Consider the following 27,398-nt stretch of genomic DNA (forward strand, 5'->3'; position numbering starts at 1 on the left):
AACGAGATCCTTTGCCAGTAGGAAAACACAGACATTTTTGACAAATGTGTGTACAGAACTTGCAGACTATTATATAAAACTACAGAACTGCAAAGCAGAGTTGATGCAGCAGAATTTTTATATTTGATGAGGGAGAATATATCATGCAACAGATTTTGAAATGAAAGCCTTTCTGATTTCTCTGTGGAGAATTTTTTGCTAAGTAATTTCTAGGGGCACAGATAGTCAAACTATTGATCACTAATGCATGAAGGAAAAAAAATATTGTGACTTAATGCACCTTGTACCCAGGTTTTCTACAGTGTGCGAACAGAAAATGATAACTAAAAACTTGAATCAAATCTGATGTTAATATGCCAGAGCAATGGCCACAGATTTGACCTATCAAGTTTCTTGAGTCTGTTAGTTAAAGTAGTCATCTTCCAGTATCTGCAAAGTCGAGCATCCTGGATCTTACTTTCTATTAATTTTCTGAAATGTTCACCTAGATTTGGTGCAGATTGCCACAGAAACTTGCTGTAAATCATCCAGAAGGAGAGGGTGCTTGCTGACATGACCAAGACCTTTCCTATGTAATACTCTTTGATTACGAAATGATAATTTTATTGAAACTTTCTGCTTTTTGGTACATTACTGTTTTAACAGACAGAGTTTGCTTTCATAGAAATGTTTCTGGTCAAGATAAGTGATATGTCTATTGCAAAGCAGCTCGTTACTCCAAGTTGTCCTTTTGGTTTTGTATGTGGAAACTGGCAGTTCAAGTCCATGCTCATTTGAATTCAAATAGTGCCGCCTGTATCCCTGAATGTGTCCTAAATCCCGTGGAATTTTCAAAAATTATTCTTGGTTTCCTTTGTATCAGTTTGTGTCATAATAAATATGAAACTAGGAAGGAATTTAGATCTGAGCATTCAAACATTTTTATCTCTGAAAGGTAAGGAGGAAGTCAGAAAGGGAAAGAAGTTTTTTTTCCTGCTTTTTTTTTCCTCCAGAAGCTATTTATCATGCTTTTATATATATATATATATATATATATATATATATATATAAATTATTATTATTTGTCCTGATAGAAGGTTATAAATATTCTGGAAATTTATGTTTTTCATGGAATGGAAAAACTGCTTCTCCACAGCTTGACAGATGAACATCTGTGCAGAAAGGGAGATGCTCTTGAACTTGACTCACATAACACAGAACACTGGCCAGGAGTCTGGGTGTCTTGCCCAGTTTGGGGAAACAGTACCAGAAGTGTGGAAATACCCTGCATGTATAATGATTAAAAATGTGTTTCAACTGCTACCACTTCTATCCAAGTACTCATGTACATGTTTTATTTAACATTAGGAGTATAGACTTTGTCATATGTAAAAATGAATTCTGGTTGTCACTCTGGGATCTACCATAGTTGTGGAAACTGGTACCTTCCTGGTTACTGTTATGTGATTTATAAGTTAAATGAGACATCATCCAGCCTCCTTAGCTTGCTTTCTTATACACAGTGATATCAAATAATGTGCTTTACATATCTCTCTTTAGGGTCTGATCACCTTCGAGAGAAAGACGGACTATGGGCTGTTCTAGTTTGGCTTTCAATCTTAGCAGCTCGAAAGCAGAGCGTAGAAGAAATTGTCAGAGATCACTGGGCAAAGTTTGGTCGACACTACTACTGCAGGTGAGAAAAATGAAGAAAAGGCACAGGAACTTATGCAGTCAGTGGGTCAATTCTGCTGCAAGTAAGGCTTGATTATGTGTTTTTCATATGTCCATGTAATGAAAATCTGCTACAGATTGCCACTGTAGTGGGCAGTTTTCTATCAGTTGAGTAAGCAGACTTTACTCGCTGAAGGAGCTGTGCATATATGTCACTTCCAGTATATTACATGTGGAATCTCTGGGTGTGGCTGGTTACATGGTATTAAAAAACGTCAAAATCTCAGCATGTGTATTCACACATTTGTTTCTCCATGCTTCTTCATGAGAATACTTTTGTGAAAACTGATTTTATGCTTTGAACTCAAGAGAATTCCTCCAAAGGTTCATACATTTAATTGTTTTTATTAATGTCTCGAAAGGGTGAATTCTAATTGGCATTCACATAACACAGATCTTACCTTAGCCTCTCTCTCTCTCTCTCTCTCTTTCAGAATAGATTTAATTCAGATGAGTAAGTATAATCATGGAGGAACACAGCTGTTCCTCAAAACTTGCAGCAAAGTTTCTTCTATTTTATTTTCTTCAGAGCACTGCACTGATTGTATCCTTGATTTCAGAATGCTATCTATGCTGGGTTTAGTCTTCTGAAGAAAAGGCTCAGGGGGACCTTACTGCTCTGTACAGCTAACTACCTGAAAGGAGGCTATGGTGAGATGGTAGACAACCTCATCTCCCGGGTAACTAGTGATAGGACTAGAGCTAATGACCTCAAGTTGCACCAGGGAAAGTTCAGGTTGGATATTAGGAAAAACTTTTCCTGAGGAGTGGTCAGGCACTGGAATGGGCTGCCAATGGAGATGTCACTGTCACTGTCCCTATAGGTGTTCAAGAAGTGTTTACATGTTGCGCTAAGGGACATGGTTTAGTGGGGAAATATTGGTGGTGGGTGAATGTTTGGACAGATGATCTGAGAGGTCTTTTTCAACCTTAGTAATTCTATGGTTCTGTGATTTTGTGATCTGTGATTCTGTGCTACTTAAGATAGAATGTGTTTTCCAAATGGTTTCTATTCCCTTCAGAATTAGGTGGCCAGAGTAGAACTGTGGTGTGTATACAAAATGGGCAGATTGCACAGGACTGCATGCATGCACTGATTTAATTTGCAATCAGTACTTCAGTAGTCTACTGTCAATTTTTGAAGTAGGCAACAAATTGCTAATTGTGTGTATATTGAGAACTGTGAAAAAAGAATTGTCTTCTAAGCTGTGGTGGGCTTACTTTTTACTTCTACTTTTTTATATACATACAAGGTTTGATTATGAAGCATTGGAACCCAGAACAGCGTATTTCATAATGAGAGACCTGGAAGCTTTGATCACTGACAAGTCATTCAACCACCAGCAGTTTGCTGTGGGCAGCAGTATCTACAGTGTGGAAAGAACAGACAGCTTTGAGTACATAGATCCTGTGGATGGTACTGTGACCAAAAGACAGGTATGGCTGTGGTGGTGAAGTAGCAAAATTTTGCCGCTTTAAACATGTCTATTAAAACATTTCTGACATTCAGCTGAAAGCCTTACCATTTATTTATAGGACATTTTTTTTATTTGCACTGATAGATACCACATTTCCTACTTAAGATTAGCTCAGACTGGATAAGATAATCCACCTCTGGTTTGGCTTGCACTTGCTGTGCATAAATGGAGACTGTAGTGTTATGGAGAATGTAGGCAGAGACGGAGTCCCTGCTGCCAGCAATGCAAATACAGAGAAGGACCCATTTCCTGAATAATGGAAGGTGTCGGGTAGAAAGGCACTGTTTGCTTTTTCTATTTGCTATCTGAAACCTACAATTGCTATACATTGCAAAAAAAGGCAAATTTTCTTGCTTTTGGAATTCACATAATGAAGGCATGTTATTCCCTTGTTGCCAACAGCATGCAGAAGACTTAAGCAGATTGTTCCATATCGGAGCATGTTTGGCTTCTCTAGCCAAAATAACTGCTCTGTGTTCCTTTTGGGCTGACTGTAGGCTATGTCAATATTAAGATCTTCTAGCTATCAAGTTCTGCAACTCAAATTGAGCCTTTGATGTTCCATGACAAGCACAAAAGCAGACATGTGCTTTTGCCTGGTGTAGATGTATATTAGAACATTTTGAATATGAGCTGTGACTCATATTTAAATATATTCTGATTTTATGCTGCTTATTTTTGTTGTCCTTGTTTGTGAAGTTTGTAAATTGCTTGACCTGATCAGACTCTATCAAATGATATTATGAACTATTAAAACAATTATCATTCCGTTCCGCTCATTGTCTTTGTAGTGTCCATTCATCACTGCATCCAGATGATATAAGCAGTTGCCACTGAATTGCTGTCTTTGTACATATTCCTGCTGAAACAAGGTACAAGGATATTGTTATATCCAGATCCACTGGAAAATTACAGGCATGGAAGGCTTGTGACTCTTGTCCTTTAAAAAAAAAAATTGTAATTAGTTGTACTTTCCCTTTCTTTTCATCCAAAGCTGTTTCCTAAATTGGAGTACAACTGCTAATTACGTCACCACATAATACAGAGAAGCATGACTTGCCCTGTTTTTAAATGGACTTTGAAATGGAGAGCATATCTTTTCATAGGCAAAAGCACTCATTTGATGAGAGTACAATTCAATCTGTTTGTCTTCTGACAAGCTTACATTCCTGGCTCTGTGTGTTCGCAGCCTTGGTGGAATTCTCCAAGCATAATAAAATAAGAAATGACATTAATCCATGGAAATAAGCAACAGTTCACTGCTGCCATTTTCTTCATGTACTATGCTCTTTGTGCAAATGCAGGTGCCTCTTCGTGACTGTCATGAGTTTCATGTAGATTTTCCAGTTAGGTTGTCAGGAACCTTTTATTCCTCACTAGAAAGTGGATAGAAATTTGTACTCAATGTATCTGAACTGCTTCTACTGAACTACGACTAGATCAATGTTAATAAACTGCAGAAAACAAACAGCAATAATAAAATAGATAATATAGTAGTACAAGCAGGCCATACTCTAATTTATTCAGAAACAAACACATGAATATTGTTTATCATCACAGTTCAGTAATAAGATATAAAGTTAAATGAAACATGTTGCTGTTCCTGAAAATTATGCTGGCCTTTTCACAAATATTAGCACATGACATATTGAACAAGTTTCCAATTAAAATGATGGGCTCTTTCATGACGATTTATCATATTCAGAGATTTACAGAATAAAATTCCCAGTGTTTGTCATTTAAAGTTTCTTAATGTTGTCTTGCTCCTTTGTTAAATTTAGGATGTAAAATTCTCTGTGTAGTCTCATGTTTTTTGGGGGGCTGTTCTGAAAGTTATTTCATATGACCCTCCAGAGATAAGGAAAAAATTATTCTCTGTTCAGAATGATATTTTAGTCCCATGTCAACAATAGCATATTTCTTGTCAGAGTAGCCAGAATGGACTCCTATGCCTCGGTGGTGTTCAAGGGTCCACAGATGAGCAAATAAAAATTATGATAACTGCAGTATTTTGAAGAAAGATAGCTATTCTTCTAGTGCTTCTAATTTATGTATGTGTCTGTTAGATATACTGCTACTAAGCTAGATTTTCTGCTGGTGTTATACTCCACCATTTAATAATGGTTTTCAAAATCTAAAGTAATTTTTTTTTAAATTTGCTACTTAGTCTTGTTCATTCTAACTTACTATGCTAATTCTCATTTGTTTAATCATAAAATTGCTAACTGAAAAAATAGTCAAACCTCTGGAAGTGAAATTACACACTACAATGAATATTAAGTTTTGTTTTCTGAACACTTCAGAGATCTTAGTATATCAGAAAACTGTTTAACTGGATTATAGTGCAAAAGTAGAGAAATCCTTGTGAAGCTCTCTCTTTGTCACACTGACTTCAAGGCCAGCAGGTTAACAAGTGACAAGGTCATTTTGTTTCAGAATTTCCACATGGCTAATTAATGTCCATCAGCAGGCCTGATTTGCCTAACAGAAGTATCTGCAGATATCCGTTGTAAGAGCTGAACTGAAGGTTTTCGTTTGCTTCCTTTTGGAAAAAAGAATGACAAGTTTCCGTAATAAAACGTTTGTGACAAATAGTGTGCCCCACTGTATTAAAACTGGAACTTTTTCTGTACTGTGGACTTTCCAGTTTGTTGTTCTTCTTTATTTTTTCCTTAAGTCAGTTTACTAATTCTGCAAATAAAATTCTGTTCTGTGCACTTTCATGGAGCTGACATTTTTAATATTAAAAATAGCAAGTATGTGGCTTTAAATTAACTGAGCTTATCTCAGGTGAGAAAACGCCATCGTGTCGAACAGTAAGTAGGCTGCTTTCAGTTTCACCAACTTGGTTTGACAATGTTGATTGCAAAAGCTAAAAAATGCTGAAAAGGAATATTTGATATGTTAAACTGTATAGTGGTGAGCAGGGATAAACTCTTTGCCTTTGTCTTCACCTAAGTGCAGACCTGTAGGTTATTTGACAGTAATGTTTCTTCATACTTATTTGAGAACAGTGTTTTTGGCTGTTTTTCCTCTGGTTTTAACAAGTGTAACCTATGGCTCTGTGGTATAAGTTTCAGAAAAAGTTAAGAAATGTAAATACATAATAGTTCTTATTAAATTCTATTGCCTTCCAGAGTAAAAAGTGTTGCTAGTTTGAAATCACTGTTTTCAGTGGAGACTCAAAAGACAGGTTTTTGCTGTTGAGCTCTGTGCCAAAAATGACTTATGCTGTAGCTCCAGGTGCAGGAGTGACACGAAAGTTGATTTTTGACAGTCCAGCACTGAAGGCCACTGTTTCCTTAGCGCATAATTTCTCCCTGGCACTCCAGAGGTAGTTGTTTTTAACAAGTACAGTCACCGCATCTCTATAATGCCCTTTTATAAAATTTTATAAAAAATATCTTTGTCTGTATGGCAGAAATTCTAGTCTTGCAGACTATTATCAGCTGACATCTCTCGTCTAAAAATCAATACTGTCAATTATTTACTTCTGAGAAATGTGAAAATAAGCTCAGAAATAGTAAACTGAATGCAGGTTGTGTGTGTGTATGCTATGTAAAAATCTCAAGTACTATAAAGTGTAGCATCAAAGTGGCTACAGATGCTTTAGTTTGGTGGAAAAAAACAGCGTCATGAAGGATAGAGTTATGGGGAGTGTTTGTAAACCTTTTTTGTTCCAAAGACCATAATTTAATGAGTGGTGAGACAGTACTGAGGTTCTCAGTACTGAGTACTCAGAGAAGCAACAATGTACAGTTGTTATTCTTGCCAGATAAACAGAATATATAGAAGAGTGTTGAAGTGGTTTTGCTAGTTTTATCATTATGGAGGTAGCCTGACCTAGCAGGGACATGCAGAATGTCTGTGTAGCCATTGGGTAGGAAGACATTCACATGCTCTTTATGTTTGTGGTTTAATTTTGTGCAAGTATGTTAGGCTTCCTTCCTTCCCACTTCGAGCTGCTTAACAGCTCGAATGTTACATATTTTGAGCTCCTGGTTGTAGGTTTGACAACTATTCAAAACGAACTATACCTAGAACTATCTTTTTTTCATTTTGCTGTCGTAAAGTAGAAGTAATTAGCAATCAGCAAGAGACGACTCCTTGTTCAGAGGATGAGATCATAACAAACTGACTATATACTTCTTGCTGTCCAAGCTAAAATTCCATTGATGGCAGAACTCCCACTAACATCATATGAACCAACCCATTAATAAGTTGGCTTAATAGCAAACATTAGAAAAAAAGGCTCTGAAGCTCATCCTGCTGAATATAAACTATTTCTGATTATTATAGATGCTTTTCATGTTGGAAATATTAGATGAATTTATGTTACCATTGTGTGTGTGTTAAAATTAATGTGCAGGAAAATAATACCTCCTATTTATTTCCATGGAAGCTACAACAAATACAAAGCACATAATAGCACTATTTGATAGAGCAAATTCTCAGTTATAAAACACTATTTTTAAACACAGTCACCACCATTAGCTATGCATTTCTGCCAGTGATGAGCAGGAGGCTGCATGCTGTGCTTGTAAAAATCTGCATGGCCATTTAAATGTGGCCTGTATTTCATGTCACAGTCACCATTGCTGAAATGCACCACCCGCTGCCTCTCTCTGCTCACATCCACTGTTTGGTCTCCATAAATATTTGGCAAGCATTGCTGAATGTCAGTAGATGCCATTTTTTCCTCACGGAGGAATTCATTGAGACACATTTGCGTCACACATGCTTCCATGTCCAACCAAAGCAATAGATGGATAATATTTCTTAGGCCATCTGACTAGGCCTTTTACCTATATGCTATATTTTCCTATTGCGTATTTCTTTGTGTTGATGGACAATATCATCCAGACACTGTTGAATATACTTTGACATATACCTGAGCAAACAAAGGCTTTTTGCACTTTTATTTTATTATGGGTGAGCACTGTGTTCCTAACAGCAGTGTCTTCTCAGGCTGCTGATAAAGATGAAAGAATAAAATACTTCTCTCTTTAATTCTCCCGTTTTTAAATGCTTTACTGCAACTTCAACAAAATTAGCAATGATCTCAGTTCATGGACTCATTTGCCAATAGCAGAACTAAAATGGAAAATAGAAGTTCCTGGCAGAACAGAGGTAACATTTAGCCTAGGGGTACCATTTACAGAAAGGAAGCAAGAATGCATGTTAGTGCAAAAAACTGGTAGATAATGAAAACACTGCAACTATTTAACTGTTCAGTTTATTCCTTTGTTTTAATGGGAACAAATTTACCTGTCTGCCCTTCTTGCTTACCTTATGTCATCTCTGTACAGAGAGACTGTTGACTATGGATCCAGTATACGGCCTGTGGAAGAATGTGTTCGTATGTACTGTATGAAAGCAGGAGGGGTAATAAAAAGAGATGGAAGCTGTAGTAAATTCCTACTTAATTAATAATAAATCTTTTTAAATCTTTACACAGTTAGTGCACATTAAGTACATACTTGAAATTAACAACACATGTTGCGTTCCTGGACTGTACTGCAGACTTTTGTTGAAATCCTTGTAATCAAGTCTTGATGCATGGTCTGTGAGGGAACTGATGCTGACTTTTATATTCGGTACTGACAACTGCCTTTTGCTTCTGTAGCTGTTTCCCATACTTTGTTGATCTTATAAATATTTCACAGACTAGTGATTTTTTGCTCTGCCACACTGAACAAGAACAAATCAGTGAAAGAAACTAAAAACAGAAGTAAAAAAGCCCTTAATTGGAGGACTGGGAGTGAAAACACAGATTGTTTCTGGTCACGAGATGGAAAAAAGTAATAAATGAGTTGTCCAGAGTTAAAGTGAGATTGTATCCTTATGGTTCTTCCTTTCTTGTTTTATTTTAGAGCAGTGAAAACTGTGATGTATAAGAGGTATTGCCACCTTAATGTATGACGCTCCTTCTTCTCCCATAGGGGCTGCGGATTGTTTTTTCAGATGCTTCCAGGCTCATCTTTAGAATGAGCGCTTCTAGCCATGTGAGAGCTACTCTCCGGATCTATGCAGAGAGTTATGAGAAGGATCCTAGCCAACACAATAAGGAACCACAGGTAATGTAATAACATTGTAGGACAACCTGCAAGAATAGACTGTTTGCAATTGTATTAAAATCAGACTCCAGTAGATGCCTGTAGAAGCCTGAACAGTACATGTGTTGTTGTTGTTGTTTTTTTTTATCAAGTGCAAAAGGTAGAATGTTCTGAGTATTATACCAAAACTGCTAAGTGGTCAGTGTTTGGTTTGGAAAAGCTGCTTCTTGATCACGGAAAGGAAATAGGGATACAATGAGAAATTGAAGAGTTTCCAATAGTTGTAATGATGCATATTTGGACCGTAAGTGGATATTTTGGAAATCTGTATCATCAGTTCAATGATGATCATTAGTGAGGAGCGCTGAAGCAGAAGGTCGAAGGATAAAGAGAAAAGAAATATATGTTATTCATACATTCAGTCAGTCAGTCAGTCTAGGCAGCTGAAGAAAACCACCCCGCTCTGAGAAAGCCAATTTTTTGTTTAAATTACAGATACTAGTGGTTAAGTTAAATGCCAGAAAGACAATATCATCTATAGTATCAGGTGTTGCCTTAAATTTGGAGGATATATTGGCTTTATTTGTTATTATTTATTTATTATTATTGGTCTCAACCCTGCCTGGTCACTGTGGACCTACTTGCCACTCACTGGACCCAAATTGTGCACTGACTCCCCTCTTTGACCTTGGGCCTGCCCCATTGCCATGAGCTTGCCTGTTGATCTCAACTGTTCACTGAATCTGGGTGCAATTTCTGGGTCTTTTATGCTTGCCTCTTTACAGTATCAAGGGGCTGGGCCCTGCATGGCAAGACCCCTGTCCTGTCAGTTATATTACTGTTCCTGGCACAAGGAGAATAGCTCCGGGAGAATAGCCATGCACTGAGGGAAGAGCCAGCCAGCTCTTGCTGCCTCTTGACAGTCTCTGTTCAGTCAGTGATGCTTTTGTTCTGTTCCCTTCTCTGCCAACCAGACTCTTCCATAGACTTCTATCATCTCTGCAGTGTGGGTAACTAACATAAGTCTCAGTTCTTCCTTAGCTGCTGCTGTGTGAATCTTAGATTCTTGGGACAGTAGGGGAATTTCTTTTGCAGTAGAAGCTGAAGGTTAATTTTATGATTTCCTTCACACAATGCTTTAACCTGTGTTTAATGTGAATGTTTTTTTGTGGGACTGTTGACTTTTGAGGTAGGACTAGCAGTTTTAGTGTATTTGTGTAATATGTCACAAAACAGGAATGTCAAGGCCTGAGATGCCTGAATGCTGGGAAAAGATTTTTTTTTTTCCCACTCAGTTTTTTTATAGAACAATATTTTAAAAATTAATAAATTTTTGGAGCAGATTTTCTGGGGATCATTTAATGAAGGCTTCTCAGGGTAGCCTTGCAGTGCAAGTGCAGTTAGGGATGCTTGAGTCTGAACAGCGTAGGGATTCCTTGTAAGGGAAAGACTTGCAGCTATCTGAGAATTATCTCACATCATAACCAGACTCCTTCCTAGGAAAATAAAAGTTTGAGGGCAGATTTCAGTGAAATCCAGCAGACACCTAAAACAATTTATAATACAAACTGTAGTTCCACCTCTCAGATTAGTTCCACTGAAACACTGTCATGTTGTGAAATAAACAAAGAGGACTAAGTATTTCTCATGGAAGAGTGGATAAGCATTTAGCTTGCAAGAATTTAAAACTCTGTTTTTGAAGTCTCGTGTATTTATGACTGCAGTGCAAATGCAAAGTTTCTCCGAACATAAAATCCTTTTGAACCATGTGTTTTTTTGCTAGATTTCTACCATAGATTTAATGAGTTTCTTTTATGCTACTAAACAACTGTATCAGACATTCCAGAAATTTTGCTATCTGATTTCCTGCAGATATGATATATTCATTCTCTTCACTCTTTCTTGAAGTATCGTAGAATCACTAAGGTTGGAAAGACCTCTAAGATCATCTAGTCCAACCATACAGCTGTCAGCAGTATTTCCCCATGAAACCATGTCCCTCAGTATAACATTCTAAATGTTTCTTGAACACCTCTGGGGGCAGTGACTCCACCACCTCCCTGGGCAGCCTATTCCAGCGTGTGACCACTCTTTTAGAGAAGATATTTTTCCTAATATTCAACCTGAACCTCCCTTGGAACAACTTGAGGTCATTCCCTCTAGTCCTATTGCTAGTTACATGAGAGAAGAGGCTGACCCCCACCTCACCACAGCCTCCTTTCAGGTAGCTGTGGAGAGCAGTAAGGTCTTCTCTGAGACTCCTCTTCTCCAGACTAAACAATTCCGGTTCCTCATAAGGCTTGTGCTCACCAGCATTCAGGTGGGAACAGTTAACTCCACCTGCACTGTCACAAGTCCATGGAGCCAGGTGGGATCCCATGTTTATGGTATACTTTCTGTATCATAAAACAGAAGAAAATTATTTGATGCTAAGACGCTCAACACTTAGTTTCTTCTGCATACTGGACCACTTTTTTAAGTACCTTCTTTTGATTGTTTACATAGACAGTTGGGAGTTGAGTGCTTTTGCATTGCCATGTTTCTGCCTGATGACAGTACCATTTCATTCTACTTCTGCGGATAAGCATAACTATTCAGTTTTTATTTTACTACAACAAACAAGCAAATTGATCAAAATCTTCAAAAATCTGTAAAGGAATGAAGAAATTCTTAAAATGAAAGATCAGGGATAGAAATCAAGCTTTGTGTTCCATCAGTCATTTTCAGGTTTGTGTTAATGTTCTGGGCTGTATCCATAGTCACTGTATTTAGAACCAGCTGTATCTGTTGAATGGAAGGTGGAGTTAGGAAGTTTTTCAAACTGAAACCTCTGTGATTTTTTTTGTGATTTGCCCTTATGTGATTCTAATGTTTGAGTCTCCGTTTGTCTTGGTTCTCTGATCTTACCACCAGCCAATTTTCTGTCAAGCTCAAGCACAAGTCTTTTCTTCTTGCTTTGTAAAGAGATCTTGACAAATGCCCTTCAGGTGCAGAGCTGGCTGTCCACAGAGTGTGGCTGAAACTATTTCCATACGGAGCATAAGTTGTTCTCTGAATAGGGATGAAATCACCTATGTTCAGCAGAGCTGCACCATCCTGATTGAGTTTGTTTTTCTTTATAACTTTAAAAATCAAATATTGGGAGTTTGGGAAAACTTCCAAAGAGAAAGAAACCTCTTCTGTTAACTTTTAATCAGTTCTTATTATGAAGTGGGATATGAATTCTGCCATAAAATCAACAAAGTATTTGCTTAATTTCTAGAACAACTTGGTATTGTTACTGTTTCAGCCAAGTGTAATAATTGTGTATGTGAAATGTCAGAAGGCTGTTCTTAAAAAACTTTTATGTTCTTTTCTCTGTGCTTATTCTCCAAGTAAAGGCAAGGGCTATACTAACTACCTTACATTTTATATGAATTGCTGGAATTTGGATTTGGAATTGGAACAGACTATGGTTATTCTACTCTGTGTATAGAATCAGTAGCGATAAATAGAAATGCTTGTCATGTTACAGCATTTCCTTGTAGTTACATATACATTATATATACCTAGTCAGTCTTAGCATTGCTTACTTGCCTTTGTTTTTCCTTCACTGTGGCTGTTCATCATTTGCAATATCTGTCATCCAGATGCACAGTGAAGCAGTGATTCTTGCTTAAGAAACTGGAGTGGATTATAAGTAATACTTGTCCAGAAAACAATCTAAACAAAGATACATAACTATTCTCTGTATTATCAAGGATCAACTACTTGGAGAGTGCTAGTTGTAGGACCAATTTTGATTTGATAGACAACAGAAAATCTAATGCACTTCTAAGTACTATGGGGTTCCTCAGACTTGTGCCCTTAGTTTTGTCACAAGGGGCCACTGAAATGAGTGGTGCTTGAGTGAGGCTCTCTTCGCACCTTACTGTACATCAGTTCTATGTTTATCTGCATGGATCATAGAGGAGAAGCTGATTCTCAGGCCTGTAACTGTTTATTTTCTATCCTAAGTCTTTCTGTAAAAGTAGTCTTATAAGTAGAGAGAAAAAAAGACTCTTAAGGAACTTTTCTTCCAATTTGTATGTGGGCCAGACAGTAGCTATTAATGAATAGAAGGGTCTCTCAAATCTTAGTTACTGTCTTATTGTAGTAGCATCTTCATATAATTAATTGGTTAATACTTTCCAGCTAGAACAAATAATTTATAGCCAACTGGCCAACTGGTCAACAACATTAAAATCCAAGAGAAAGTAGTAAAATATGCTAATAACTAGAAGTCCAAGGCCACTGATAAATGTGAATAGCAGTGACTACTAACTACTCTGTAGTCAATTGAAAGAAATGGAAAGAAGCGGCTTCATGATAACGTGGGAGTTTAAGGATATTTACTGTCTTTCCATGACTAATTCAGTTCTTCCTAATGAGGAGCGATTAATGATAAATGACTGTCATGTCCTATGCCAAGTCCATTATTGCTGTAAGCAATTTTAAATCACGGTGTATACTGGTGTTGCTATCTGGTTCTATGCAGGCTTAAACAAAGTATTTGAAACGATGCCCAGCTCTTTCCTAAAACTGGCACATTCCTCTTAAAAAGGGAGCAGCAAACTGTTGCTGCTTCTTATTGCTGGTGATGTACCTCATCACTGTGTATTACTGAGAAAGTTGCTTTCTAGAGAGCTTGGAAAACGTTCTTAAAAAATGATTTATTTGATTTCTAACATCCAAGCAGGCATCCGGTGAGCAATTTCAGGAAGTTTATTGCTTTATAACAAACAACAAACTTCTGTGTAAAGTCTTAGACTTTATGCTTAGAAATAGATCTTTGTATAAATTTAATAGTATTGGCTGTGCTAAATCAAAACACAGATTGAAAACCTAGAGATGATAGGTTGAATAGGCCCAAAGTAATAAAACAAGAATTTTTTGACCTTTCAATTCTTTTACAGCTTCGTTTTATAGATCAACTTATTCCCTACTTATGGACTGCAGCAGATGGTTCCTGTCTGCTTGTCCCTTGTCTAGCCACCTGGACACTTGGATAAGATTCAAGCACGAAGATCCATATACAAAGACCAAAAACGAAATGATTCATTATGCAGAGTTGTTCTGAATTGTTTCGTTTATAAAAATGGTGTTCCCTTCAATCACATGGTTTTACTGCTGTTGCAGGCTAAATACTCTGGGAGTGGTGTAGTGCATAATCTCAATTATTCTGTATTTGAACTAACTAGCTCTGTTTACAATATTTTATTATTCATTACCTGAATTGCACTAGAGATGAATAGGTGTTGTTGTAGACCCTTCAATCTGAATGGTACAGTGAATCACAAATGAAGCAATGGCTTTTGCTGAAGATTGCTAGGTTTTTGTTAGCTAAAGAATCACTATAGTAGCAGCAACTACACAAGAATTATTTCATTATGCTTTTGTCCAAAAAAGCAAACCAATTAAAAAATGTAATTGGAATCAGAAGTGTCTTCCTCATCCAAAACTGAATATCTGAAAGAACTTTTGAATGTCAGTAGAGAAAATTTTTTTGTGGGTGGACCATGGAATGTATATAAAAGGATTAAGATGATATAATTATATATATGTAAAGACTGTATGAAGGGATTGTTTCTCTCTCATAAGCATGGCTTTGTGCAAAAGCAGGCAAATGGAATCAATAACATGTAAATCCTTTTCCCCAGTATCATATAATAGTGATAAAATTAAAAGTTTCTATATGGTTCTGTCAAAATACTGTTAGCTACCTCTAACCACAAGTGCAGTTAGAGTTACAGTTTCTCTATTATTTTTTGAAACACTGGATCTTTTAACATGGCTCTTGCTGGATATTAATATGTGATTTGAAGAGTTTATATTAAGTCTTACCTTTACTACTTTAATTCATAAGTTTTTCTTTGAAGGCTTGTGGAATAAGGATATTTAAATCTATCTGACTGTACTATGGTATAGTACATTATATGCATGCTACTCAGATAATTTGGCTTCCAAGATCTGCCAAAAGCCTTCCAGTGAACAGATTTCAAATCACTTGGAAGTAGAAGGAGTGGGTTTTCTTTGTGTAATGTTGGAAAAATATATCATGTGGCAGTAATTATGAAATATTTTATGAGTCAAGAAAATGAGTTAACTAAACTTAAGTTTCAGTCTGGACTATTCTATATACTAGAAAAGAATTAATCTTTTGACAAGAGATATGTCCTAACACCACCCAATTTTCATTTTCCTCTTGTATTTTCCACCCCTTGTACAGGTTGTCTTCCACTGCCGGGGCAGAACAGCTGTCCTCCAGACTCTTACTATCATTTTATTTGAATTTGCAAACAGTAGTTAGTAGTTAGACATAGATAGTGAAGAAGCAGAGATACCAATCCCTTTTCACTTCAGCAAATGTGTTGCATCACTGTAGTGAAGTCAACATGACCAGTTCTGTAAATGTTACAGACCCAGACAGGTTGTTCCACTATTAACCAGGTTATCCACATGGCTTAAAATTTTCTAGGACCAATAACTGCAGCATAAACTTTTCCAGAGACTTCTGCTTTTTTGGGATGCAGGACCTGGCAGTCGTATGTCCACTGGGTAGGCACACTGAGCTGAACTGTCTGTTTAGCTCTTTATATATCAGCCCTGCAGAAGATCTGGTGTGGTGCTGTCTGCTTGTTGATTCAGGCGAAGTCATGCCTGAATCTTCAAGGCTTATCATTATTTATAAAACAGTAATAACACCACCTAGCAAGTATAGCTTTTGGTGACTTCAACCTACAAGCATGTTTTTCTCAAAGCTACCTCAAGAAACTGGAAAACTACTTTAATTGACACTAAATATGAAGGACCAACAGCTGAAGAGGTAGAATTTTGGATTTGACTGCAGCTTTTCGAAAGGGAAAATGCAAAAATGAAAAACACTTGGCATATCTCCTGTCATGGCAGAGTTCCAAATATTGAACTGTATGTAGTCCTTCTTTGACAGCTTCATGCTGTGCTGAGTTGTTTATTATTCTAGGAAAGTGAATTGCGGTGAAATATGTACTATGCCAGCTCTGCCTAGAAATCAGTAGCATTATAATTTCAGAATACTTATTCTGAAATAATTATTGTCCAAAGGGTGATCTTTGTTGTTAGTAATTCAGGTTCCTATATGCCCATATACCATAAATCATATAAAGGCTTAGTTGATGGATGGTGCCCCGGCAGTACATTCTTTCAATGACTAATTCAGATGGCTTTCCGTTGCCCCTCCCTGTGGTCCCAGAATACAAGGAACAAATGGGTTAGTGCTTAGTGTTTTACAAATAATGATATGTACATGAATAACTCACCCCTGTGTTTTGAGTGTTACACCTTGTTCATTCACTTGTATATTTACAGCTGAGAGGGACCAAAATTATGCTGGTGAACTTCTTGTTGTATGCAAAATGCAGATAAATATAGTAAGAGAAGACGGAGCAAAAATGTGAGAACTCTGAAAGAGAATAGTAGTTACTTGTGCTCACTAGAATGCCTTGCTTCTTGTTGATGTTACTGCCATTCTCTGAATGTTTTCGGATTTGTCTGTCCCAGATAAGTTCTGCAAATTTCTTTCCACAGATAAAACTGATGGGGCAGCTTGTTTTTGAGATTAGAGTGGACTGAAAAATGTGAACTTAACACCTATGGAAAATGAGTGTGCCCAAATTATGTAAAATTTACCTACATTTCATTTGGCATATTCAGCTTTTCGTCTCTTCATCCTTGTTGTTCTGCTTTGCTTTTGCCATTTTAAAAATAATGCTCTTTTCTAACATCTGCAAGATGAAGAAAGTGTAGTTGAGGCAAATGAGAGGACAGAACTAAAATAATTTTTTATCTGTTAACAAGTATGATTGTAAGCAGCAGGATATTTTAATGGTAATTGGAACCATTTGGCTGAAGAGCAGCAGCTAAGATATTTTTGTAAATGAGTGTCATGTGATTTGGTTTTGTTTTTTTTGTTGAAAGCAATGAGTGCTTTGTTTGTTTTGGTGTTTTTTTTTTTTTTTCCTCAGTGTGCATTTGTTTAAGAAATGAATCACAGAATGGCCTGGGTTGGAAGGGACCTCAAGGATCATGGATCTCCAGCCCCCCCTGCCACATGCAGGGCCACCAACTTCCCCATTTAATACCAGACCAGGCTGCCCGGGACCCCATCCAACCCAAATCTTCCCTCCTTCAACTTAAAACTATTTCCCCTTGTCCTGCTGTTATCTACCCCTGGGGGACGCCTCTCGTTACCAGTCTTCACCTGGACATAGAACCATTGATGACCACCCTCTGTCTGTGGCCTTTCAAGCAATTTCTTATCCATTGAGTATCCACATCCCTCCATTTCGATATAAGGATGTAGTAGGGGTCCATGTCAAAGGCCTTGCTCAAATCCAGCTAAATGACATCGGTTGCCTTTCCCTTGTCCACTGATGCCGTCACTCCATCATAGAAGGCCACCAGATTGGTTCAGCATGACCTTCACCTGGCAAAGCCATGCTGGCTGTCTCAGATCCCATGCTCATTCCTCATGTGACCAAGCATGTTGTCCAGGATGATCTGTTCCATCATCTTCCCAGGTACAGAGGTGAAACTCACCAGCCTGTAGTTTCCCAAGTCCTCCTTGCTCCCTTTCTTGTAAATGGGAGTGACATGACCCTTCCTCCTGTCATCCAGGACCTCACCTGACAGCCACGACTTTTCAAATATGATGGAGAGCGGCTCGGCAACCACCTCAGCCAGCTCCTTCAGAACCCTGGGATGCACGCCATCCGGCCCCATAGACTTGTACATAGTCAGTCTCATGAGGCGGTCTCAGACCTGCTCTGTCCTCACAGCAGGGGGGGATTTACCACCCCGGTCCCCACCTGGATGTTTAGGGATGCAGGGCTCAGGGACGTGAGAAGTACTGGAATCCTGGCCGCCAGTGAAGACTGAGGCAAAGAACTCATTCAGTACCTCAGCCTTCTCTCCGTCCGTTGAAGCCAGTTCTCCTTTTACATTTACCAAAGGAGGTACACTTGCTTTGGCCTGTCTCTTCTGGCCAATCTACCTGTAGAAAGTCTTCCTATTGTTTTTCATGTCCCTCGCTAAGTTCAGTTCTGCCTGCACCTTGGCTTTCCTGATCCCACATCTGCGAGTCCAGACGGCATCCCTGTATTCTTCCCAGGTGACACACCCTTGTTTCCAGAGCTTGTACGCACCTTTCTTTGCCCTCAGTGTGCCCAGCAGGTCCTTGCCGAGCCTTGCTGGTCTCCTACCTCTTCTGCCCGCTTTCTTATTCAGAGGGATGGAGAGCTCTTGCGCTCTCAGGAAGGCATCCTTGAAGAGTAGCCAGCTCTCCTCAACATCTTTGTCTTTAAGGACAGCATCCCAGGGGATCTTGACCAGCAATTCTTTGAACAGCTTAAAGTTCACTTTTCCAAAGTTCAGGGTCCTGATGCCACTCTTCGCCAGGCCCACACTCCTTGAGATCATGAACTGACCAGGGCATGGTCACTGCAGCCCAGGCTGCCTCCAACCTTAACACCTTTAATGATTTCCTCCGCATTGGTGAGCAGGAGATCCGGCAATGTTTCACTTCTGGTCGGTCTGTCCAATAGCTGGACCAGAAAGTTGTCATCAATGGATTCCAGGAGCCTCCTGGATCTCTTGCAACTCACCATGTGGTCTTTCCAACAGAGTAAAGCTAGATCAGTAAGGTTTTTTTGGTTAAATTTTCCTGTATTTTTTAGAATAAATAGGTCAGAGTGTTCTCAGGGGAGTGACAGAGGAAGTTGAGATGTTTTGCTCTTCCTTCAGTTCTCCTTAATCCATGGCGTGGGATGGAAGGAATGATAGGATCCTTGTAAATTGGCACATTTTACTACTTACTTCAGCAAGATCTGCTCACAACAATATACTCCATATTTTAATTTCCTCTAAGCAGATTTTACTTCAATTTCAATCATTATTCAGTTCATTGGTATCTGCAAATCTGGAGCTTTTTGAACAGTGATGTATCAGACAGCTTACACTTGTACATAACTTAGTTTAATCACCAACCCATTTGTTGCCAATGACATGCAAAGTTGTTTTGTCTCCTCACACTTTTGTTTAAGTGTGACCGTTTGTACGGGTAAAACAAATACCACATACTGTCAGAAACTGCTATGTGTCAAATGGACTCTTGATATTTCTGCTGTATGTAATTCATTTCATTTCTTCCTCTTCAGGCTGTGCTGAGTCCTCTTATAGCGATCGCACTGAAAATATCTCAGATCCATGAGAGGACGGGGAGAAAGGGACCCACTGTCATCACCTGAAGCTGTGGAGGATTGTTAAACCAGGGCCAAAAGAGAAACAGCAAGGAAGAGACAGGACTTTGCTGAAATGTGTTAGCTGTTTGTGCCTTGTATGGTTTAAAAACTTTTCTTGGGGATAGAGGGAGGTGGAATGAAAAATTCAATGTCATGTCAAGCATATTCAGTTACATTGATCTCCAAAGACAGTAGTATATTGACTTCTTTGTTTTACCTGTAATATCTTTATTTCAGATAGCAATATAACCACAGAAAAAGGCCTTAACTCCTAAATGTTGCCAGCAGTGTGACAGAAAAGGCAAACTGCTTATTTTTGAATACTACAATAATAATTGAAAAATTTTGGTTATGGAGAGGGGGGGAGAAGCTGCAAAGCAAAGACATGTTTGGGATCCTTGTATCCTTATTGTTGGTTTACAGAGACGTATGCAGAACATGTCTGGTGCCTAAGGGCTCTGTGCTAAGCTTTGTGAAGTGTGCATTTTCTCATCTGACATCACTTCTCCAGTCTCTCATGTTGCTCACAAATACACGCTGGCAGCAGTGTTGTATGCACACTTGCACATGCTCCCAAAGAATGTGTTATCCCATATTTTTTTACCCCTGCTTTTAAAGCATATCAGTCCTACTTGTGCCTTTGCATTTTCCTGATTTTTGACTCTTGAGGCAGTTGTGCTGTAGAAGCTGATTGTGTCCTTGCAGCAATATGTTGGGTATAGAATCTTGGCTGTCTTTTGCAATATTCCTTATGCCAGAAGATGATGCTGGTGCTTATTATGTTTGAAAGGCAATTGCTTCAAGTTCAGCAATTTTACAGAAAGAAGTTATGATGGAAGTTCTTAAAGTCTTTGCAATAATCATGTTCTACTTACCACAAAATGGCTAGTGAGGTGTGTAGTGAAGAGGAAATGTAAACAAACACTAATGAATTACATAGAAATAAGTTGTACCATTTAGCAGCTGGACTCAGCTTTTGTTAGTTCTTTTCTTACAGTGGATCATGAAGTAAAAAGTTAGGGAGTGCCAAGAGTTAAAAGATGACCTGGTATAAATCTGAGAAGGACATCTGGGGATATAGACATCAGCATTTTTCTGCTTGTGAAATGATTCTGCAGTTCTAGCTACAGTACTGTGCTCTGCATAAGAACTCAAAGACTTTATGCATGTGACTTGTTTGAAAGCTTTGCTTCCTTGGGAACAGTGTGGTCACTTGTATGATTTCTTAAGGTGGCTTTGTTCCACCTGTCTTTTCGCAGTGTGTTTCATTTCATTGTGGCTGTCAGATTTAATGCAATTTATATAACATTGCAGCAAAAGAAATTGTTTTTGATTTCTTTCAACACTTCTGTCAAATAAATTCTGTGACACTGAGTACACAATAAAGAGAAATGCTATATTTCTGTCTTGTTGGCAAGACACACTGCACTTTCAAGCTTCCTAATAAAACTGCTTTTCATACAGTTATACTGTCTTCTTGATTGACTGTAAACAGCTGAGGCACTCAGAGATGGGACCCCTCTGCTGCTATTGTTGGTTCACAGTTTTATCAAGTCTGGAAATTGTAAGGTTCCTGTGTTGTTCAGCTGTGATTGTGATAGCATTTATTTGTAATTTTCTCTCTTAGAACATGATATTTTTCAGTATCCGTCACTAATTAGCAAACAAGTTTGCGAAATGGAAAGAGAGAGATAAAGGAAATAAAGGGAGCATAGTCTAAAAAGTATAGATGCATTTATATACTGTATTAAAGAAAACTGTCTATAGTCTCATCTGCTTATTGACAATATATTAACTGTGGTGATGATTTAAGAAGAATTATAGTCTATACTAGAGGCTGTAAGGCCCATTTTGGAGCAATAAGGAATGATGACTGACAACTCACTTAAGCAGTTTACAAAAGCACAATAATTGAGACTGAATTATTGAAAACAATGAGGGCATAATGCCCATGTGATTAGAAGCAGCAGATTGTTTTGAGTAGTCTCAAGGAGGGAGCATGGTTTTTACTATGCAAACTACTTGCATCTGCTCTCCAGCATCATGTGGTTTGAGCTAAATCATAAAATAGGAGGAAATTGCCTCCTACCACAGCCATATGGTTACTACATTTTCCCTCTGGAGAAGTGTCCTTCTAAAAGAGAGTTAGTGGCAGCATGAGAAGCACATTGTGTTCACAGACAGCTTGGATGGCAGCAGTGCTCACAACAATTACAAGATCACATATCACTGGGGCTGAGAGGGACAGTCTAGCTCATCAGGACAATGGTCAAAGAAACATACAATCGCAGAATTGTTAAAGTCGGAAGGGACCATTAAAAGTTACCTAGACCAACTCCCCTGCAATGAACAGGGACATCCACAGCTAAATCAGGTGCTTAGAGTCCTGACCCGTCTGACCTTCAGTGTCTCCAGGGACAGGGTATCCACCACCTCTCTGAGCAACCTGTTCCATTGCCTCATCATCTTTATTGAAAAAAAACCCACAAACTTCTTCCTTATATCCAATCTAAATCTTTTAGTTTGAAACTATTTTCCCTTGCCTTATCACCACAGACCCTAATAGAGAGTCTGTCCCCTTCTTTCCTGCAGTACCCTTTAGATACTTAAAAGGCAGCTCTCAGATCTCCCCAGAGCCTTCTCTTCTCCAGGCTGAACAGCCTCAGCTCTCTCAGCCTGTCCTCACAGGAAAGGCGTTCCATCCCTTGGATCATTTTTGTCACCCTTCTCTGGACATTCTCTAACAGGTCTATGCTGCTTCTGTCCTGAGGACTCTACATCTCAACAGTGCAGAGTAGAGAGGCAGGATCACCTCCCTTGACTTACTGGCCACGCTTCTTTTGATGTGGCCCAGGATGCAGTTGTCTTTCTGGGCTGCGAGGGCACAGTGCTGGCTGTTCAGTTCTGTTCTCCCTAGTTCAAGAAAGCTTGAGGACTACTGGAGAGTCCAGCTGAGGTCTGTAGATGTGATTAGGGACCTGGATAATCTCCCTTACAAGGAGAGGCTGAGGGCATGGAGTGTTCAGCCTGGGGAAGGGAAGAGTTAGAGGGGATCTTATCAATGCTTTCAAATATTTAGAGGGTGGATGCCAAGTGGATGGGGCCATGGTCTTTTGAGCAATGCCCAGTGACAGAACGAGGGGCAATGGGCACAAGCTGGAGCACAGGAAGTTCCATCTGAAAACAGGAAAGAACTTTACTTCGATAGTGACAGAGCACTGGAGCAAGGTGCCCGGATAGGTTGTGGAGTCTCTCTGGAGATACTCAAAACCCTCTTGAATGCCGCCTTGCCCAACCTACTGTAGGGAAGCTGCCTTAGCATGGCGTTGCACTATGTGATCTCCAGAGGTCCCTTCCAATCCCTGCCCTTCCAATTATGGATCCTGTGATTCTGTGACATATTTCTTGTTATCTGAAATTATTGACTACAGTGGCCTGGATGCAAGTTTTTTTCTGTGATTTTACAGAAGGAAGGAAAGAAGCAAGTAACAAAGGATGAGTCCAAGCTTGTCCTCTTTCCAGTACTTTAACTACGAGTCCCATTTTTATTCCTCACAGCTCTTAAATAAGAGCAATTCAAAAAGCAGCTGCTTAAATAAGAGCAGATCTAAAAGCTCTACTTTTGGAGAGCTTGGAGAGGGGCCTGAGCAGGTTGTACACCTAATAGGATTGTCTGTTTAGCAGTTAGGAAGTGTAGTAACTACTAAGGTTTTGTACTGTGTACTTTCCTTTAACCGCGGGCACCTTGTATCATACAAGTGAATACATGGCATTGGTTTTAAATATGAAATTTATTCACAAATTTTTATTGGTAAATTACCATGTGCTAGTACTTCAAAATAAAACAAGTAGTTTCAACCATACATGCTACAAAAATACTCAGTTTCTATAAATGTTACAAATTCTAGACAAAAGCTGGTGAATTAGTAGGTTTCCCAAGTCAGCTATTGTTGTAAAACCACAAACGAGGACTTTCAGCCAAAACTCCCTGTGAGACACAAGACATTTAGGATTGGTAACAGCATGAAGCTTCTTAAAATCATAGAATTGTTTGTGTTGTAAGGGACTTAATGGATCATTAAGTTCTAAGCCTCCTGCCACAGGCAGGGCTGCCAGCTGCTAGATCAAGTACCAGCTCCGATTGCCAGGGCCCCGTCCAGCCTGGCCTTAAACACCTCCAGGGATGGGGCATCCACAGCCTCTCTGGGCAGCCTGTGCCAGCACCTCACCACTCTCTCGGTGAAAAACTTCCCCCTTACATCTAATTCAAATCTCCTTTCCTTTTGTTTAAAACCATCCCCCTTTGTCCTATCATTGTAAAATGTTAAACAGGATTTCCCTCCTGTTTATTATCTTCCTTTAAATACTGAAAGGCTATAAGGTGGTATCCCCATAGTCTTCTTTTCTCCAAACTGAACAAGCACAGTTCTCCCAGCCTGTCTGTACAGGAGAGCTGCTACTGCACTCAGGTCATTTTTGTGGCCCTCCTCTGGACCCTCTCCAACAGTTCCACATCTTTCCTATACTGGGTGCCTCAGGCCTGGACACAGTACTCCAGATGGGGCCTCACATGTGCAGAGCAGAGGGGGACAATCACCTCCCTCTCCCTGCTGGCCCAGGATGCAGCCCAGGATACCACTGGCCTTCTGGGCTGCAAACACTCACTGCTGTCTCATGTTTTTCATCTACCAGAGCCCCCAGGTTCTTCTCAGCAGGGCTGCTCTCAGAAGATTTTCCCATCATTAGCATCTTTCTCATAGCATAAGAAATGACTCCTATTGTCAGTGACATTGACTATTCTGAGATACAACATTTGTTTGCATTTGCATTTCAAGAGTATTTCTGTGGTACAGGAAGCAGAAAAAAGAAGTAGTACTTTTTATGAAAAAAACAGCTTGTTAGGTTTTTAAATGTCCAATTCAAAAGACACGATATTAAGCAGTAGGATTTTTTTTTCTTTCCTGTTTCGTGCAAATCCTAATGGATCTGATTTTGTAAGGTAACTTTCTTGCATGCATATTTCCTTACCTGACTGAAGATATCAGACAACAGTGATTAAGTAACAAAGCCCCTGGTGCCTCTTGGGTAGAATTGCTTTAGCATTGAGTTTTAAAGCTGTAGTTGCAATGAAGCTGGCAGATGATTTCCCACTGATTTCTGTTTCCTCAGAGCTGCTTACTATTACATTTCTTTCAGAAGGATTTGCAGTTACACCCAACACTGTAATGGACAGGCTGTCAGAGCATCAGTGCTTACACCTAGTGGGAGGGCAGGGGTTGTCTCTTACCCACTGTGTAAGCACCAGCCTCCAGCGAGTGCCTCCCGCAGGCTGCGCAGTAACAGCAGGGTGCACCTCTCGATGCACCCTACTTATGCTCTCCTGACATAGCCGACAGCTTGTTTGCTCTAAGTCCCCTGGAAGTGACTATTTTTTCCATGTGAATAAGCACTGTGATCACATTGGGTGGCATTTCCTTAAGCAAACCCTGTAGACCTGAGAGCCTCCTTCTTCTTTGAAATGCTGAGCACCTTTCTGCATTCCCCCTCCAGCTCCACTCAAACATGAAAACAGACAGTGCTTTTGCCGGGTGGCTCTGCCCTGGGTGATGCAGGACCAGGCAGCATTGACATGCATCCCTGCCTGGCTGTCCAGTGCTCTGTCTGAGGTCCCTTGTCTGCCTGTCTGCTATCAGCAAACACTGTCCTGTGAGGGTGCACAAGCATCTGACTCCCTCACGGGGCTCAAGACCTGGCAAGATAGTTCATATGGTGGGGGCTGCTCTGGCTCGTTAGTCTCACTGACAGACTCTGTGCTGCTCTCGCTGTACAGCGGTGGTGGAATGTTGATGACTTCTTGCTCTTTTGGTGCAGAGGCCACGGGTAGTGGGAAGGTCTGCTTCTCAGGATCAGTGCTGTCTTCATAGGATGGTGGGTAGAAATCAGGCCTGAAGGAAAAGCAGCAAACCAAAATGAAGTGCATCATGGTGAAACGTGAATTGTCTCTGAGAGCTTGGTGAGGAGCTATCTGCTGTGTTTCCAAAGTTTAGTTGAGGCTTAAGCTTTACATGGAAACTCAGGCAAGGTTCAAGACGTGCAATACATAAGTGCAAAGGAACTGGCATTGCTGGGCTCACTACCTGTGTCTTTCTTCACAAGCTTTTTAAATTAAAATAAGAAATTCAGACATGAGAGTTCCCATGTAAGGCATGCAAACACACATGGGTGTATTTCAGCAAGTGCAAGAGATAAGTTTGATTTGGAAAAACAGAGAAATCGCTGCCTGAAGTAGCTTATTTATTTAGTACTACAATAATCATTATTTTCCACAGTTTTAAATTACACATCGCATATTCCTGCTTATCTAACCAAAATTTGCTGAATGTTGTACACAGAGTGTTTTCAGAATACTCATTGCCAGTGTTTCTGGTGTGGTTTCCATAACAGTCTGTGAAAAGTAATCTGTATCCAGTAACCCTGTAAAAACACTGCCAGGCCCAGCACCAGTCAGTGTAAGAAAACATCTCTCTGAGCATCAGACTTTGCTCCTAAATAGTGGGGACAATTATGCAATAATACTTTAGCTAGGACCATATAGGGAGCTGTAACTCGCTGCATACTTCCTTGAGCAGAGTGGCTAGAATAGTGACATGGGAGCACAGCCTGCAGGACACAACCCAGGCGGTCCATTGCAGTGCAACTACTGAGTGATGCTTTGGCAGGATCTCCATTGCTGTCAGTGTGGCTGTACCTGCTCCCTCTATGAATGGATTTGGAGCTTTCTGTGCAACCTGCCATGTTTTCAGGGATATACTTTACCTTACTTGCTGTTCTGTATTGCTTTTGGCTTTTGCATTGCGTTTCTATTCTCACAGTATGTTTAAAACTAAGCATCTCTCCCTTGACATTCATCAGCAGCAGTTCTGTAGCACATACCTGTCTATGGTGCTGACACGGAGCTCTGTAAGGCCAGGGTTTCTCGTGAAGATGTTGCTGAGGCCCCCATATTTCATGGCTTCGTGGACCATGCTCCAGAAAACGCCAGTCACAAGGAGCAGGAGTCCCAGAGCTAACAGGCAGTAAGCAACCAACATGCTATTCCCGCATCTGCATGCAGAAGAACGTGTGTAGATGCAAAGGATTCCCAGGCAAATGATGGAGAAACTGAGTAAGAGCACAGAAAGACGAATGAGGGAAAAAACAACTTTTTTCATGCTTCCCAGCAGACACAGCACAAAGCTCCCACCCGCTGTTTGTTTGCTGACTGTCTCAGCTGTGCTTCTCATCTTCGTGCAGCAGTATTTTATACACCTCAGCACTGACTGGCCTTTGAACAATTAAGAGAAACAGACAATTTTAAGATACTCATTAACTCTGCAAGATACTCATAATCTCTTTCGAGATTAATTTGTAATCTGAAACTTACTGATGGGAAGCAAACAAACTTCCTGCACCAGTTTTTTGCCACTGCTACCTCTGGAGTTCTTACTGAACTGCTGCATTCATCACAATGAACAGTGGCTACACACTTTGCTGGTTGGTGAACAACAACTTCTGTATCTATCTGTCTTAAAAAGAACGACAACAACAAAAAAAGGAACACAAAGCACTGTTCAGATGCAGATAAGGTCAGAGAGACAGCCAGGTAGCCTATGGCTGATATGATAAATCATGTGAATTAAGACAATTGCTTCCCGCCCTTCAGTGCCTTCTCAAAATCCCAGCAGGTCGTATTTCCTGTCACCTAATTATATTTTCTGATATGGGTATTCAGAATTCATGTTTGCACATAGTTTCCTGAAGCTCATGCTTGCATGTGGTTTCTCTTACTGTATGCTCTCAGCTCAGTTATTCCGACA

The 27,398-nt window shown here is 39.6% G+C and overlaps 2 protein-coding genes across 2 annotated transcripts in view; one reads left to right on the forward strand and one right to left on the reverse strand.

Moving 5' to 3' along the window:
- Nucleotides 1-21,010, forward strand: part of PGM5 (phosphoglucomutase 5) — a 68,137-nt gene extending 47,127 nt beyond the window's left edge. Inside the window, exons 8-11 of the mRNA XM_031610312.2 lie at nt 1,540-1,675; nt 2,967-3,150; nt 9,134-9,268; nt 19,459-21,010. Coding sequence (XP_031466172.1) covers nt 1,540-1,675; nt 2,967-3,150; nt 9,134-9,268; nt 19,459-19,548 — 545 coding nt within the window. The 3' untranslated portion in view covers nt 19,549-21,010. The remainder of the gene's footprint in view (nt 1-1,539; nt 1,676-2,966; nt 3,151-9,133; nt 9,269-19,458) is intronic.
- A 4,038-nt stretch (nt 21,011-25,048) lies between these two features.
- Nucleotides 25,049-26,768, reverse strand: TMEM252 (transmembrane protein 252). Its single transcript, XM_031610328.2, has 2 exons — nt 26,476-26,768; nt 25,049-25,487 (listed from the first exon to the last, which is right to left on the reverse strand). The coding sequence occupies exons 1-2, from the start codon at nt 26,751-26,753 to the stop codon at nt 25,232-25,234; spliced, it is 534 nt and encodes a 177-aa protein (XP_031466188.1). The 5' UTR covers nt 26,754-26,768; the 3' UTR covers nt 25,049-25,231.
- Nucleotides 26,769-27,398: the final 630 nt, after the last annotated feature.

Source organism: Phasianus colchicus, chromosome Z, assembly GCF_987193195.1.
Source record: "Phasianus colchicus chromosome Z, bPhaCol1.hap1.1, whole genome shotgun sequence".
Classification (NCBI taxonomy): Eukaryota; Metazoa; Chordata; class Aves; order Galliformes; family Phasianidae; genus Phasianus; species Phasianus colchicus.